At 46.3% G+C, this 17,616-nt stretch overlaps 1 protein-coding gene across 2 annotated transcripts in view; it reads right to left on the minus strand.

The window, feature by feature from the left end:
- Positions 1-1,127: 1,127 nt before the first annotated feature.
- Positions 1,128-17,616, minus strand: part of Vwa8 (von Willebrand factor A domain containing 8) — a 320,343-nt gene continuing 303,854 nt past the window's right edge. For both annotated transcript variants that reach the window (XM_057786174.1, XM_057786175.1), the window contains 5 exons: positions 14,642-14,767; positions 12,434-12,592; positions 5,510-5,608; positions 4,619-4,857; positions 1,128-2,403 (listed from right to left, as the gene is read on the minus strand). In XM_057786174.1, coding sequence (XP_057642157.1) covers positions 2,295-2,403; positions 4,619-4,857; positions 5,510-5,608; positions 12,434-12,592; positions 14,642-14,767 — 732 coding nt within the window. In that variant the 3' untranslated portion in view covers positions 1,128-2,294. The remainder of the gene's footprint in view (positions 2,404-4,618; positions 4,858-5,509; positions 5,609-12,433; positions 12,593-14,641; positions 14,768-17,616) is intronic.

Genomic DNA, 17,616 nt, shown 5'->3' on the forward strand with positions numbered 1-17,616 from the left:
TGAACCTTGTCAGCGTTTCATGTGCTTGCAAGAGAGACTCGGGTTAGATGTCTTTCAGTGCATACCCCGCGGGCACACAGTGCAGTTAGTATTCCCTCCTGGCTCTAATGAGGGCCTGGGAACAGCTCTGAGTGGCCTATAATTAAGTACATTTAATAACAAATGCACACACGTCTTAGGTGCTCTGAGAAGTGAAAACTGAGCATCCCCCCCCCCCATCTTCCCCTTTGACAAATAAGAAAACAGAAAAGTCCATTTTCTCTTTCAAATAACAATTGCAAAGGGCGTCTGGCTAGTGGGGAAGGGAAACTTAATTACTGGAGCACATTCTTTTCATGTTTAAAAAAGAATGGTTCTGCTTGCTCAGGCTCTGTGTGGAGATCTGTGAAGGGCTGACATCTTGAGCTACTTTTGTATGCTACTTCCAAAGGCTGCTGGGGGCAGTGACCTTGGAGCTAAGCTGCCCCCTTATGGGCATTTCCTCAGCTCACTGCTATGCCCAGGAAAAAAGCAGCAATTACAAGATTCTTCCCAGAAGTGTCCCATGCTCTAGTTCCCACACCTCTGAGCTCCTGGAAGCTGACAGGGTTTATAAGGACACGAGCTAGGGGGACAGCTCAGGAAACCAAGACAGGTCACAAAGAGTCGTGTGGAAGAAACGAAGGGAAGAAGGCAGTGGAGGTCGCCATGAAGTCAAGCAGAAGAAACTTGCCAGGTGGGCGAGGGGCTCACACAAACACTCAGAAGGTGAGGAGGGATGTCGAGTCTGGTCTACCTGCCTGTGGCCGTGGATATCTATCTCTAAGGCTCCAGGTCTCGATTTGTAAGGCAATGCTAATAGTTCAATGAAAAATCATCTATGATCAAGAACCTTGTGAAAGCAATGGGTTTTCCAAACAGCTCTTTGTCGGCAGAAAGCAGTCAGTAGCCATCCTATAAGGCATGAGAGCTGAACGGCACACGGCACAGAACAGTTTAGCATACCCGATGTACAGTAAGTCATCAGCAGATGAGATTATTAGTCACGTGATCACATTTCTAGGGCACTTGATGAGTCGGAGCTCTGTGCATTTTGGGATACTCAGGCACCTGGAACAGGCAAACCAGGCAGACACCGGATGGTAACACAGTCTTGGGAATCGACTGCTTTTTATTTCTGTGACATCTGAAGAACAGGAGAAGGGGCGTTAGAATAGGGTGACATTTCTTTTGCCCTATAGTTAAGCGAAATGAATTTGCAGGCCCGTACAATGACAGTGTACACGCCTAGGGTATCATCATCAATAAGATTAGTTTCTCCAGCTTACAGTAAGTAAGCACACACATCAGACGCTCCCAGCTCTTCTGACGTCATGGCCAGCTGTGAAGAGCATTTTATTAGATGGCTTGTGAGAGCCATCTTGTTGGAACATGTGTTCTAAAAATGTGAGTAGGTACACTTGGAAAGAAAATTTAGCTGAAAAGAAAAGTATTATTTTCTTTAGTTAAACCTAAAGAAATCTCCAGCGAACACCAGCCAAACGTATTTCTTTTAACTTTGTGTAATCTGTCAGACATAATTTCTTCATAAGCATTTGCTGCTTTCATCGTTGCAATTTGGACAGCACAGTGTTCTCCACTGTGGGACTCTGGAAAAGCACTAAAGGCAGGATGCAGGGAATGCGGGGCAGGATATTTTTATCCTTGAGAGAGGGTAGGATACTGGCTCTCATTATCTGAAGAACCATTCAGAAGCCATGTGGGACAGCAGGCACGCTGAGGATCTTTTGGTTCCTTTCAGTCAAGAGAAGGGGATTTTTGAGAAAATCCAACACCTTATAAAGTACTATTGCCCAAATGCTTTTTAGTGGGTTAAAGGCTGCAAAATTGTTATTTGCTGGGCAATACACAGTGGAGAGAGAGTAAAAATAATTCTAGACAGGAACGTGTTGGGTGGGGCTTGCAGACTTAGCCCTTAGTGTCAGCTATGGCCTTAAAGGCTTGGCTATGGAGTGGCAACCGGCAACAGATGACGTATTAAGGCAAAAGTGGGTATTTTTTTATCCTTTGGGTTTGGAACTAGACCAAGCCCCGTAGTTCCTGCTCCTACTTCCTTCAACCCTGACCTTTTAAGAAATGCAGGTCAACCCATTTCCTCTGCAGACCTAAATCCTTCCAGAGTGCGTTTCCATTTAGAAGTTCACTCATTGCTGGACAGCAGGTCCGGCCATGGCCCATACTGGCATGGCTGCTGTCTTTTCAGAGTTCTCTCTACTTCCGTTTGGCTTCCAGTACTGGGTGGTGAAGGGTGCTTCTTAGATACTGGACAGCATGGTGGAGGTGAAGATCTGTTGTAAAATCTGAGGGATCTTCTGGGTGTCCATAGCGACAAAAGACCGGCCAGCTGGCAGAGTTCTCTGGAGCCTGCCAGAGGGAAGGGGAGGAAATCACCATTGCGGATCAAGGTTCCCGTTCCAGCCCGGCCAACCACAGCATCAAAATGGGGGTCTTACAACAGCACGTTTTCACTTTCTCCTGCCTTGCCTGCGATTGAGTTGGCTGTCACAGGGCAATGAAACACCTGGGAAAGCATCAGCGAGAGAGGCAGGGAAAGCAGTGAGCCCAAGGGAAGCTCTTTTCTGGGAGAAATGAGTGGTTCTGAAGTGCTATCGGTTCCTGCTCTGCTGTTCTCCCGTGATAGGACGGTGCCCAAGGGGCCCATCTGGAATTAGCTCACCTGCATCTGGCCGTGTAATGTGGCCTCACACTGTACTTCCAAAAAGTTTCTCCTTTCTTAGAAAATAGGCCTCCAACTCACTGCACAGTCAAGTCTCTTGTTCCTCCCCCATCACAGAACATGAAATGCAATCTACATTATCCGACTTCTGCTTTGATGATTACCAGGTCGAGCAGGCTCATGGTAATTTTTAAAAAACTGTCAGTTTATTGTTTGGAACAAAAGGCCATCTTTGAAGGCAATAAGACGGTGAGACAGATATATTGAAGAGAATACCGCCTTTCATTGTGCCAACGAAGTTTGGTTTTGGAATGACATTTAATAAAAGTCAGCCACTCTGTGTAGGATCATGGATTTGGCATGCTGGGCAGACCAGCTAAGTCTGTACTCTGTCTTTTGCCAGTGGACGTTGGACCATTTCCCCGGGAAACCACAAGGGTATTATTGTGCTTTCTTAAGTATTCCAACAGGATCTGTTCACTAGAAAGAAAAAAATGCCCGCTTCAGCTCAGCCAGCATTTGTTGAGCTTGCTGCCTGCCCAACGCTGGGCTGGCACTGGGCAAATGTGGACAGAGAAGGCTTTGAGCACTGGAAGCTTCCAGAAAATGTGAAGTGCTAACGCATAAAAGTGAGAGAAGTGTGTGCAGTCAGCTGCACTAAGTGAGCATGAGTCTATGATACAGAATCTGTTCTCAAGCTCACTGTGGACACGGCAGCATCCATGGGGCTGGACCCTCCCTGGCTTATGAGGGTCTGTACCGCAGAGCACAGCATAGCAGAGGCAGAAGCAGAGGCAGGCCCTCTGTAAGACAGAATAGTTGTTTTTTTCTGCCTTTTATGAGTATGTCAGGCAAAGAAAACCACAAATGCTTTCTGTCAGTGTTTTTAAGTTATGGGAGTGTTTCCTGGTCTCTCCTTTTGGGTCATCCCTGAGGCACTGACTATAAATTCCTACAGTCACCATGTAGCATGTTCACTATAGCATAAACCACACATACACAGTCTTCCTTTGTGTCTACGGGGTCTCACCTACTGGTCTCTCCAGCGAGACACAGATTTACATACACATGTGGCATATACATGTATGCTTATGTATACACATGTCTAAATGTATACTTATTCACTTACAGAAGTTTGTTTAGAGGATATGTATACATATGCTTACGTAAGTCTCCATCCATCTGTGGTGGTATGAATGAGGATGGCCCCATAGGCCCCTCGTCTAGCGCTACTGCTCCAGCACCATGCCTGTCTGCTTCCTACCATGACGACCATAGAGTAAACCACAGAACCATACACAAGCCCCAGTTACCTGCTTTCTTTATAAGAGTTGCCTTGGTCTTAGTCACTGCTCTATCACTGTGAAGAGATACTGAGATGGTGTCTGTTTACACACCACACACACACACACACCGAGAGATGAATACAGGTTTTGCTATGCTGGGGAATTTACTGTTGTTGGGTTCCTTCATTTTTTATTTTGTGCAATGCTGCGGATTGAACCTGGGACCTCATGCATGCTAGGCAAGTGTTCTACCACTGAGCTACAACCACTGCTCACTCTATTTACTGTTTTGAATATGATTTGAACACAAACTGATTTGACTGGGCTGGGATCTCTGTAAAGTACCTAATCCATAAAATACTGTCTAACTTATTGGGGGGGGAAATCAATTTGATAATTATTTTATAAAACAATTAAAATCATAAATTCTTGTCCAAAAAAGCCTAGAGCAATCATGTTCCTTGCCCAAACAAGCTGGGGTATTGTGCACCCCAAGAGCGACATTAGACACCCTAGACCCTGTTCTACTTGTCCTCCCCAGCCCCTCAGGCTGAGGTCTGAGAAACAAACGTGTCAAATGTTTACTATACCTGCTGTCTGCTGCGACAATGCTTACCTGGCTGCTTGGTCCCCTAAGGAGCCAATAAAAATAGCAAAGGCATTAACTTGAGGGTCACTTGTTAGGATCTGGGCGAACCGGGCAGGGTTTATTCCATATCGTGACAGATTGGCGTCGCTTAAGATGATAACAAAGTATTCATCAGCTTCTTCTTTGGTAATGTCCTTGATGGCGTGTTCTGTCCCCTCGAGGGTGTGGTCCCCGCTCATGCAGAACTGCGAGTGGGCATGCATGGTCTGAAGGGAAGAGCCAGGGCGCACAAGCCATGGGTGAGCAACTCCTTTTCACAATCATGACTTTTCTACTGCCGGCGTGCCAGTGTGCGGGGCTGACTTTCCTTAGAAACGGGCAGTGTTCCTATGTGTTCACAACGGACTCTTTTAAAACCCAACCTTCCATTTAAAGCAAGGAAATATGGATTACCCCGAAGAAGGGCAAGAAGGAGGAGAAAATGAGGAACGGGCTGAAGTTCCAGTACACAGTTAATCTGAAATGAGAACACTGTTTCCACTAGCAAAGGAATAAATCCATTTTAAAATCATGATGTCTACTGCAGATTTAACAATGTGAAACTGAATTTATCATTCAAAAAGACTAAGAGAAATATAAGATTTAGAATACAGAATACCCTAAAGGGATATTCTTTCCTTTTTATGGAACATGTCTGTCTGATTATGAGGAGTTCTGATCTCAGATGCTCAAACCCAACAAAACACTGATTACTCTGAAAATACGCAGGGAAAATTTAGTTAGTGGAAAAGGAGATTTAAACAGGAAAGAGGGCTTCTATTCAGTGCTTGAGAGTGTATATCTACTGCTTCTTCAGTGACGCCTCCTAGTTTTTATCTGACAGAGATTCTCACTATAGAAGGAACAGAATGAATTTACCTTCAGAATTTCTAGTCTCTGCTTGTTATCCTTGGGGATTTTGTTAGCTGAAACAAGGCGAATGTTGTAGCCATCTCCCGAGTGTCCAGCGATGTCGTACTACACACAAAAGAGTCAGAGAGCATGGGAGTCAGTCAGCAGCAGGACGATCCTTGGTCCTCTAGACCCCAACTCTGGATTGTTCCAAGTTCAACGTTTGGCCATAAAGGAATGCAGAAAGAGAGGGAGATGCGCTGTCCACAAAGGCAAACCACCGTGGACTCATTCTGTTTGAGTTCACCTTCCTCTGAGATCTCGGCCCCTGGGCAAGAGGTGGGAAGTATGATGAGGACCGTAGGGGCTACCCCAAATTTCATGTGTAAGTCTCAAGGGGGACGGTGTAAGAAGCACACATACAGTATAAAGCAGAATTCCAGCTGCCATGTCTGTGTTCTCTATACTCTCTCCATGATTGCGGTCAAATCTGGTAAACATAATGGGATATCACTTACGATTACATTAACTTCCATGACAAAAAGGATTCTGTCGATGTAATTAAGTTTACTTGGCTATGAGTTAATCAGAAGGGAGGTTATCTAGTGGTGCTAACCTAATCACACAGAGCCCTTTCGATGCAGAGTGGTTTCCTGGCTGCTGACAGAAAGGGAAGATGTAAAGCATCAGGGAGATCTGACATGAAGGCGTTAACTATGATAGAGATGGAGGGGATCCTGGACAAGAGCATCAGTAGCCCCCAGAAGTTGAGAGTCCATGATTCGGAGCAACTCAATTCTACCAACAAGCGCAGCCTGAAAACATACTCATAGAAATTAAAGCACAAAAAGATCAAAATTATCCACAATCATATACAAGCTAACCTCTGAAAGCATTCTATGATAGGGCCCTTGGGCATTTAGTTCCTTCTAAAGGACATGCCGAGCTGCAGAGTCACAAGCAAACACATCAGCACCCACATAACTCTGGATGATGTTGACCATGTGACTGTACAATATGCTTTTCCTTCCACTTGTTAATGCATGGCATGCATCTTTCAGTTTAGGAAGCTTTTTAATTCTCTATCTTCTGGGCACAAGAAAAAACTCCCTGACTGTTAGATGAGGTCAGTGCTGGGAGGCAGAATTTGAAAATAAGTCAGAAGTGAACAATGTGCGAGAGGTCAGTCTTTGCCACTCCTACTGTCCCTCTGACCCCTCCCATTACCTCTCTGACCCCTCCCACTGTCCTTCTGACCCCTCCCATTACCTCTCTGACCCCTCCCACTGTCCCTCCAAATCTCTCACCTCTATTAAAGACATTTTGTGAAGATATGAAGGTTGGGACACTTGGCAACTGAAGTATCTGTAAGGAAATTAGTGTGGTCTGGGGATGAAGACTTTGACAGTCCGGTATTAACCAACAGCTATCCTCCAAACACCTCCTGTAAGCCCCCACTAGGTTCCCTATCTGCTATCTGAAGCTCTTTAAGGCAAGGTCTTCCGTGCTTCACCTCCGCACCCTGCGACAATGTCGAGCATAGTTCCCACAGAAACGCCCTGAGAGCTTGCAAACAACGTGGGCCACTATCAGCTCGCCTTTGGTTTGTGGGTTGCATTCTTTTACAATCTAGAAACTAGAATGCTGTTTCCTAAGCCAGATGACAAATGCAATCTAACATAATGAAGGCTGCTGCATCTGAAATGGGAAGCAGAAAAATTCCTAGTGAAAGTGCCCCACGTTAAAACAGGAAGTGGGTGAGGTTATCTAAGAAAGACAATTCTGTTTCCTATGGGCCAAAACTGTGCGCTGTGGAGATGATGCTGGAGATGAAGGCATTGTATCCATTCCCAGGAGGATATAACCCGAGGGCTACACAGGATGGCTAAACCTTTGAAAACTATAAATCTGGCTACAAATTCCCAGGTGAAACATGCTCTTATCTCCTACTCTGATAAATGTTACATCTTAAGGACCTGTGAAGTCAGGATCAAATTATGAGTATGTGGCTTCCTTGAAGCTTGTGGAACACGGCAATACAGGGAGATCTTGCCTCTGGTCCCGTCTGGCTGCCCCCTAGACCTTGATATACGTACACCACCTGAGCATGCCCTAGGAAGGCAGACCTAAGAAAAGAGCCCATGAAGGACCTGAGAGAAGAGGTGGGACATTCATTAGGGTGGTTAGAAGTTAGATGAAGGCCTGGCCCCTAGGTCCCATGTCCACCACCCAGGGCAGGGCTTGGTCAGTGGAGAGCTAAGCAGGAAGCTGAGGGGTTATGTATGTTTGCTTTCTCCCCCTTTGTGTGGGACTGTGCTTTGAGCCAGGGCCTCAGCCATGCTAGGCAAGCACTTTACCACTGTGTTCTATTTCTAGCCCTCTTCTTTATTTTGAGAGAGGGTCTCACTAAGTATTCCAGGCTAGCTCTGAAATCACTGGTATCCAGATGGGTTGGAACCTGCAGAGCTCCCACCTGAGTAGCTGGGGGTGCTCAAGTACCTAAGAGGGACTCACGCAGAGGGAAGGAGCTGATTCCCATGCTGCACTGCGGCAGGAATGACTCAGTTTCTTCCTCCCTTTTAAGGGGTGTGGTAGGGATTAGATAATAATGGATGTGACCAGGTAGACCTTTACCCATGTATCTCAACATGTTTAAACAATAATTTCCCTCTCCTTAGAACTGTCTGAGTTCAAGGAAAATATATATGAACCCACTCTGTTGTTATTTGTGTGAGATTATATAGCCTAGGCTAGCTTCAAGCTCATGATCCTCCTGCCTCAGCATAACAGGAGTGTGGTATCACAAGCTGAAGTCATTCATTTCCATTCTCTAACTCTTGACTCTACTGTTCACTCAGGCTGGGCCCTGCCAGTACCATATGTAAACTGTTGGGACAGGCCACACACATTTCCCTGGAGTAGCATAGGATTCAAAAAACAAGAGCCTCATTGTCCCTATCAACCACCCAATGTTAAGGCTGTAATTTTTCTAAGTGGCCCACAAATTATCCTGGAAATGTTCGAGGAGTCTTGTTCTTAGCATTCAGCATAAATACTAAATGACAGCTGTTGAGTGGGCCTCTCTCTAAAGCTTCTTTGCTTTACAATTTGTTTGGATCCCTTTGCTAGGTTTGTTTTGAAAGCCTCATTCCTTTAGAGGAAGGTATAACAAATAGCAAAAACATGTCTCAGTGAAGACACAGATCTGCATCTTTAATCCAAGACACTACAGAGAAACAGTGAGCGATTCCCCAAGCTTTTCCTACATCTCTCCTTAAGCTTTTGGTGTCTCATGACCAATACTTCTATGTCAACTACTGAGTCCATTCTGAACGGATTCAGCAAACCATGCATTTTTGGGGGGAGTCCTATCTCTGGGTAGTAGCACAAATATATTCAGAGTTTAAACCGGATAGGATGACTAATCTCCATATTTAAACTCAAGGAATGTCCTTAAGGCACTGGGAAAGGAGGAATTACAGGCACTCAGCTAAGTGTGTAACAGAAGGGATTTCTCAGCAGGCATCTCTCTGTGAGTCATCTTTCTATAGTCTTCTGGGAAGGAACACAGCCTTCCTGACCAGGATACCATCAAAGAAATCATGTCTACCACACCACATTTGCACGGTGAGATAGTAAACGTAGAAGATAAAAGATGGTAAAACAGGTTTACTTTTGAATGAATTGCTGAAAATACTGACTTGGCATAAGTCTGGGCATAAGTAAAACAGAAAAAAAGGATAAAAAAGTAAGAAAGATCCTCAAACATGGGGTTGGAAGTCCTGGCATTTTTACTGTCTCGTGGTGTGGACTGGGCCAAGTATTTAACTTCTTTGAATCTTGGTTTTCTCAGCTGTGGAAAGGGGATGGTAAAAATGATCCCTAGCCCTAAGGTTCTATGCCAATTTAATACCCAAGAGAAGGAATGGAAAGCCGGCTTCCTGCAGTGTGAGGAGCACTGTGTCTTGAATTCGTCTGTCGAGGGGAGAATGATTCCTACAAGTGAGGTGAAGATTAACCGCACCTTCTATGGAGGGAAAGTCCTCAGAGTTATAAGGAACATGACTCAGGAATTGGTTCTAGAATAGTGGCTTTCTTTTTTATTAATTTTTTTCTGTATTGAGGACAGAACCTAGGACCTTGTATATAGGCTAGGTGTCCTGGTTAGCTTTATCACTAACCCAGGAAGAGAGGACCTCTGTTGAAGAACAGCCTGGTCTGGGGTCCTGTCTGTGAGTGACTGACCGATGGGGGACCCAGCTCTGTAGATAGCTCCATACCTAGACAGAGGAACCTGGGCTGTATAAGAAAGCTGAGCACAGCCGTAAGCAGCATTCCTTCATGGTTCCTGCCCTGACTCCCTCAGTGGATGGAGACCTGGCAGTGTTGAGCCAAACATGCTTCTCCTCCCTACAGTGCTTCTGGTGTTGGTCGCTGCAGCAGAAGGAAACCAGAACACCAGGCTCACATACACACCTTCATAGAAATACTGTATCTTAAGTTATTGTCTCTCCAAAGCCCAACTTCTGATGAGAGAATAAACCTATTTTTCTGATACTGTTCTTTGAATGCTTAGTAGAAAAATAGTCTCCAGACTTTTGGTGTTACTGGAGTACTTTGAAAAGAAAGTCTATTTTAAGATGACAATGAAAACTCCCAGGAGCTTGGAGAAAAGAAACTTGAGTGAAGCCGAAGGGGGAGGAAAGAGACCAGTTTATACAGTCAACAGCCTCCCAAGTGCTGTGCAGACCGCGGGACGCGGCTGATCACCAGCTTGGAGCTGACGCTGACGTCAGGAAACTGCTGTTCTGGGAAGATGTGAAGTCAGCTGCTTGAACACTCGGAGGTACTTTAAAGACTTCTAGTGGCTCAGCGAATGTCATGCTGCTGAATTACCTTTCCGTCTCAGTAACTCTCACGCTTGAGGGGCTCTGCGGTTTGGCATGGGCTGTGCTAACGGGGAATAAGAGGAGGCAGACTCCAGACTCTTGAGTGAGCCTCCAGGACAGACTGTAACGACCCACAAGTCAGCACTGAACTCTAGCCAAACACAACACAAGCGGATGCCAAGAGGAGTGGGGAGCACACAGACGACCACATGGGGGAGGGGGCGCTGCTGAAGGCTGAGAAGCAAACGCAGAGTCGATGCCTTCACAGCCCCGGGCTGACTGCAGAAGACTGAACTGAGGTAGGAGCTTCAGATCACATGGCTAGATCCTAAAGACAGCATGAGATGCTACCCTGGGAACTCCATAACCATCATCTGCTCATGAGTCACTTTCTGTTTTCTGAGGAAGTTACGGACTCACAGTAATTATTACTAGACCTTTTCTTCTTTCAAGAACAAGAAGCTGGAAGTGTGGAATAATGATAATGATGACATCAGGAATATCAACTATTTTTAAAAACAGACCAAAAAATCAAGTATTTCTAAGTGAGCAAAAATCCACCGATGCAGCTGGAATCTGAGAGGGGACAGAGCAAGTCTCACTTCTTCCTCCTCTTTCTTTGTACTGTGTGCACCTATTCCTCGTGTGCCCTCAAACACTTCATTAGAAACAGGAAAAGCACTCAGAGTTTGGGACTCTGTCACCCTTCTGTCCCCTACAGAGGGGGCCTTGGGGCCCAGCAGAAACGGGAGGGCCTGTGGCCAATCACACCTCAGACATGTGGCAATCTGACAGTCTACAATATGCAATGATGGAGGAAGACTCGGTAAGAGCTGGGGAAACGGATGTTGGGGCAGGTTAAAACCCAGGCCCTTCTGAACACCAGGAGGGCTGCAGTTATTTATACTGGTCCATGGCTGTCTAGATACCCACTGGCCATCAGGGGTCAAAATGATTTAAATACACATTTTCTATTTAAAAAGAAATGAAGATGCAATCACACATGGGGTGTGGGTCACGAGATGGAAAAGCTGAATGGCATCCTCAGGAGCCTGCTGCTTCACTTTACAGACTGGCCACCTCCACCTCCCACAGGAGCCTGTCATGTCTGTCGCCATGGTGCTCATCTGAGCAGCCTGTCCTCATCCTGTCAGTGTGAGTCTTTGAAATCTTTCTCATGCTAAGTCATGTGTTACATGCATTTGGACCCCTGTACTCTAGAGAGCCTTGCAGCCCCACAGTGCTCCCTGCTGGGTGCCGCTCATTCCTTTGCCCAGGGACCCAGGAGGGCCAGTGGGCTGCATTCTTCACAAGGAGCCTAAGCAAAATGACAAATCAATTTGATTCTTGTTTGTAGAATAAAACAGAGACATGGCATGGGAAAGCCGGCTTAAGGCAACTGATTCGATTGTCTGTTTCTCGAGCGTTGTTTGATCCAGTACAAAATCTAGAGTTCCTATGTTTGGGCTGTGTGTCTGTACACACCACGTCTCCCTTTGGTATCTGCTGTGATGCCACGCCTTCCTGTGCAGGATCACGATCAGCTGGCTCACAGCGGCTGCAGCACAGCGGCTAACAGCGGCTAGGGAGTCCCTCCTACACTCGGACCTCTGAAATGAAGGAGTTGGTAGCACAATGAAGGAGAAGCTGGGCATGAGCAGAAGGCTGTTTTCTCCTTCATTATTGTCTGTTCACTGTTTGTGTGGAAAGAGAAAGAGAAGCAGAGAACAGGACAGTGCACAGACCCTGGCTGGTAATGGGGTGTCAGTGCTAAGGCTGGGGGTGTGGGGGGGTGCTAGGATGAGGATGCCCAGTGAAACTTGAGAACAGACTTTTGTGTTTGTAGGAAATGGCACACAGTTTGTCGTATGCTTTTCTCTGTGGGAACCAGAGGTTTATCAGGCCCTTCAATTATGTTACTATTAGAACGGGGCAGCAGCAGGCCACTTTCCCTGCAGACAAGTGAGCCAAGAGGAGGGTGTCCCTGGTTCTGGCTGCACTCTGCACCACGGATGACTCACTCTTGAGCAGAAGCGATCCCTAGCTCATGCTGTGCCGTTACCTTGAACTTCTCCTCGTAGTTCTCGAAGGCTTCCATGACCATGCACACGGCCTCCATGGAGCGCTCCAGCCGGCGATCCACCCCGTTGAAGCGGTACATACTGCCGGAAACGTCTACCACCAGGCGCAGGCGCTTGGGTTTCTGCTGTGGGCTACCCAGCTGAGGGAGAGAATGGCGGGAAACCATGGTCAGCGGTCATCCTGGGTTCTCACGAGTTCTGCAGTGCCAGCCCAAGGTGGGCATATCTGCCCCAGGCTCAGGCCTGCACAGGGCTGTCCCAGTGGGTAGAGGGACCACATGGGAAGCGCTTCCCCTGAAATATAGTAAAAGCGGCCTTCTGGAGGATGTCAGCTTAAAAATAGTGGTTTAAAAATATAGACCTGGAGGGCTAGAAACCCCACATCGTTTACGCTATGTCTCAGCCCCCCACCCCCGCCAGCCCCATGAGCGTGTGTGTGATTGGAGGGGAGCACACATCAGCTTCACTTGAAAGGTCATTCTCTACCTGGGCTGAAGAGCTTGCTAAGGCACGGCTATGCGAGAGGAATCTGGCCAAAAAAGTAAGGAAGCATTTTCAGAACGTCTCAATTCTTTAAGTTTTTTTTTTTTTTTTTTTTTTTTTTTGCCAGTGAACTAGTGTTTCTTTTTTCTTTTCTTGGCAGTTAAAGTGGCATTGAGCTGCTGTCTGGCAAAAACTACTGATTAAAACATGAAATCTTATGGGATTGGTTTGGAGCCCAGATCTGCCAATGTGGAAAATTAAAAAGAAAAAAGTTTGTCAGTAGCAATAAATAAGAAAAATCCCAGATTATTCTGTTAAATACTTGCTGACATGCATGAAAAATAATGAGCAGAACTAATGATTTCAAGAAAATACTATAGGGGTCCGGTGAGAGGGCTTGGTAGGTGAGGTACGTGCCATCAAGCTTGACAGCCTGAGTTCGAGTCCCAGGGCTACACGGTGGAAGGGGAGAACTGACTTCCACATGCCCACTGTGGCATGCACGGCCCATACACACACACAAGATAGATCAATAAAAACTGTAAACACCGTAGATGCTTAGAGGAGAATAGCAGGAAGCCAGTTCAATACATTCCTTTAAAACTTGCTGAGTCTGCCCCAGTTAGAAGCGGTGGCACACACGTCCATGACTAAGTCACAGATGCGTCCGAATGCTTGCTTACCACAGTGACTCAGTAAGGGACGCAGCTGTTGGTTCATGGCAACAGCACAGGAATAAGAGCCCCCGAATTACCACCAGATCCACTCCAGTAAACATTTCAACACTGGCGCGCCCACTCCCCTCACTGCGCCCCTGCTCTCAGCCTCTACTCAGCAGGTTTGATTGTCCAAGACCACAGAGTTCACTAACATTCAATATTTGACTACATACGACAAATGCTTATTTACTATAATTAGTGTAACTCAGGGCAGAATTCCTTGTTTTCTAAAATCTGAAGGCATTTGGTGGACACAGACTGACTTCCAGGAGAGCAGGAAACCACGGAGATTGTTGCTTGAAGAATCCTCTTGGATCACAAACAACAGTGTCCCTGTTTCTCCGCCCACAGAGTACCCACTCTGCATCTGGGGAGTGGACTTGTAGGGAGTCACCTCGTGGCTATTTAGAGGTTCTGCTGACAGGATACTGGTGGTCAGCACTTGTTCTCTTGCTTCCCTCCGAGGTTGCCTGGGCTGGGTGGGCAGGAAGGCCGGCTTTCCGTCTACTCAAGACTAACTCCATGAAGTACCTTCTTCAGCTCGAGGAACTAGCATCTTCAGGACTTCTCTGCCTGGTTGGACTGTAGGTCACAGTTTGATCCCTGCTGCGAAGACCTCTGGACCTGATGAAGGCTCCCCTGCCTTTGAGCTGATTTTGAGACAGGGTGTCTTTACGTAGCCCTGGCTGTTTGGGAACTCGCTGTATAGATCAGGCTGCCCTTGAACTCACAGAGCCTCTGCCTCCTGAGTCTTGGGAGTAAAAGAATGTATCACCAGGCCTGGCCCTTGTATCAACTGTTTTTAAATGATCACATATACATAGTGTGTGTGTGTTCCATGCCTTGATGAGACTTTGTATTTCTCTGTCCTTACAGAATGCTTTCTGTAGCTGTATACTCTGGGCTAATGTTTTGACATATTTCATGAACTCTCTACAGAAGACTGAACTATTGTGGATCTGAGGCTCAATGCTCCCCATTACTTACTTGAGGTTCCAGATCACCCCGACGTTTGTAGATGGCTTTTTCTCCAGCCAGCCCATCAATGATCTTGGCATCATCTAGTTCCCCAGTAGCTTGGTGTCTTAGCCACTGTCTTTCTTTACCTTTGGCCTGCAATGTCACAAACACATGCGCATGAATCTTTATGTACTTTGTCCTGTAGTTCTTTGACACACTTGGTGCATGAATAACAGGAAACACACCGGGTCCTATCAGTAGGAGATGGTTCTGCAAGAATGTCGTCTCATGCTCCCTGCTCTGCTTACAAGAAAGACTTTTTGACTGTGTTCTGTCAGTTGTAATTGTTTTAACACGCGGAACAATACAAAGGACATATGAACAGGAAGACAGTATGCAAATGAGCCCCAGGGGAAAGTTCAATGTCTGGAAATGTAACGATGACGTATTTCTTACCGATTTTCTGTCACAGAGAACCTAGAGAATTTATGAGGTAACAAAATAATCAGCTTTAACTTGTTACAGCCAGAGTCTGTAAGCCGATCTTCAGCAGTCTCCCTCTGGACAGCAGCCTTGTTACTCAAATTCCTGAGACTTATGTGCAAACTAAAACAGCTGAGGGGACGGGAGCAGCCTGTGCCCCATGGGGCTCTCTGCTTCTCGGGATCTGGAAGTCATCGGAATCACTTTTTGAAAGGTATTCCCATGTATGCTTTGCCATGGTAACTTACAACTATGCCAGGGTGCCCAAGAGGACAGTCAAATGATAAAGAACCCTGGATAGTTTTGTGTCAACTTGACACAAGCTAAAGCCATCTGAGAGGAGGGAATTTCAAACTGAAAAAAAAAAATGCCTCCATAAGATCATCTGTAGGCAAGCCTGTAGGGCATTTTCTTAATTAGTGATCGATGGGGGAGCTCCCTGCGCACTGTGGATGATGCCATTCCTGGGCTGGTGGCAGAGCCAGACATGATGAGCAAGTTTAGGAGTACCCCTCCATGGCCTCCTGCCTCCAGGTTCCTGCTCTGCTTTGAGTTTCTGTCCTGACCTCTTCAATGACGAACAGTGCCTTGGAAAAGTAAGCCAAATAAACCCTTTCCTTCCCACATGGTGCTTCACCATATCAACAGTAACCAAGACAAATCCTAACATCCCAGTCAAGGCACAGGACTGGGAGAGCCCATGACCACAGCTACATTGGGATGTACGCCAAAGGAGCTTTGGAAATGCAAATCAAAATATGGAGAATGGAGTTATAGTAAGGATTTGAGGATTTTATATTTGCCTTACGGTAACAGAAAGGGGATTAGATTTAGTTTACTCCAGCCGGACAGGCACTGAAAATCGCCAAAAGAAGGTGATAGGACGCAGGAGTGAAATCATCACTGGCTAGTATGGTCACGGAGCAGCTAGTGGGGCAGGCGGGGAATCCTCAGGTCGGTGTCTTTGATTCATGAAAATGAGTGAATGGATGCTTAGCAATGGCGCATGTTATCTAACACTGCATAGGATTCTATACCAGTACAGACCCTATATTTCCCGAACCCAGCTCAATAATCCAACTGCTGTACTGCTTGATGGCAGCCAACCACTGCAACCATCTTCACGTTGACATTTCCTTGCTTCTTATCCCAGTTGCTGATCATGTGAGAATCAATCCTCATCAGCGACAGGCAGTGGCAGCCACTGCTCTGCAGCACAGTGCCTTCTGAGCATCAAAGAATGTCAGGAAGCCTGTGGCGTTACCAACCAGTCAAGAATGACAGGAGAAGCCAGGTGGTGGTGGTGCAGGCCTTTAATCCCAGCAGAGGCAGGTGGATCTGTGAGTTTGAGGCCAGCCTGGTCTACAGAGAAAGTTCCAGGACAGCCAGGGCTACACAGAGAAACTGTCTCAAAAAACAAAACAAACAACAACAAACAGAGTGACAGGAAAAGGATGAAGCCAAGTCCTGACCTCTGGTTCAGGGGAGTGGCCTGCGAAGAATGTCTGACCTCTGATCACGCAGTGGGGACGGAGGCTAGAGGACTGGATTTGCCCCAGCCTCCTACACCTGTAGCTACGCATCTCACCAAGACTTTACACGACCTAAGCTCTGTCCCAGTGTGTCCGTCCTATCTCCACACACTCACGGAATTCTTGATGAGAATAAACATGTGGGCCAACTGCCCACCAGAACTAAAATATCCGTGCTAGTGATCTGCGAGTTTTCTTCATTTCACGTTTATATTAATATACCATTATTCAAACATGGTAATTTTGATAAAAGAATATATAAATATATAATATAGAAAATTCTCTTAAAATCAAGTTTAAAAAATTTAAAAGGGGGAAAACCTGCTGTTTTGCTAAATGGACAAACTTTCCAATTATGTTCTAAATATTTACGTTGCCAGTCAGATTAGCGCCGTGTTCAGAGAACTTGGCCACTGCAAGCATGAACTAAGAGCGGCTACAGCTACATGCACAACACACACAAGATGGGGCTGTCAACATTCGATCGTGGATGGCAGCAGGGTTCATGAGGTCCCTACTTTAGCCCCAGGAGCTATTGGCAGTTCATGGCTGTGGGAAATTAATTATTCTTCAGTGCTACAGGCATTGGTAAGTTGCTTATGCTCCGGTAATAACCCCACACCCATCCTCATGGAACCCCCAGTAAACCCAGTGGATCTTTAAACAAGACACAAAAGCTGGAGGGACACTTGAGAGGAAGGAGGTCAGAAGTGTGTGTGTGCACTCACGCGTGCGCACATGCAGGACGGGTTGGAGGGTCGTGGGGACATATGATCAAAATACACTATGCACATGATCAGACTGTCAAAGAATAAACATTTTTAAAGGGCAGACATTTAATTAACAGTATGCCTTCTTTACTTTGGAGGCTGCTCAGTGCGCACGTGAAAACATGTCCAGCACTCTGCATCACTAGGGAGCTGCAGGTTAAAACAGCCATGAGATATCATGCCAAGCCTAGGGATTGCCAGAATCCAAAACTCTGAT

The sequence above is a fragment of the Chionomys nivalis genome, chromosome 12, assembly GCF_950005125.1.
Source record: "Chionomys nivalis chromosome 12, mChiNiv1.1, whole genome shotgun sequence".
In the NCBI taxonomy this organism is placed as follows: Eukaryota; Metazoa; Chordata; class Mammalia; order Rodentia; family Cricetidae; genus Chionomys; species Chionomys nivalis.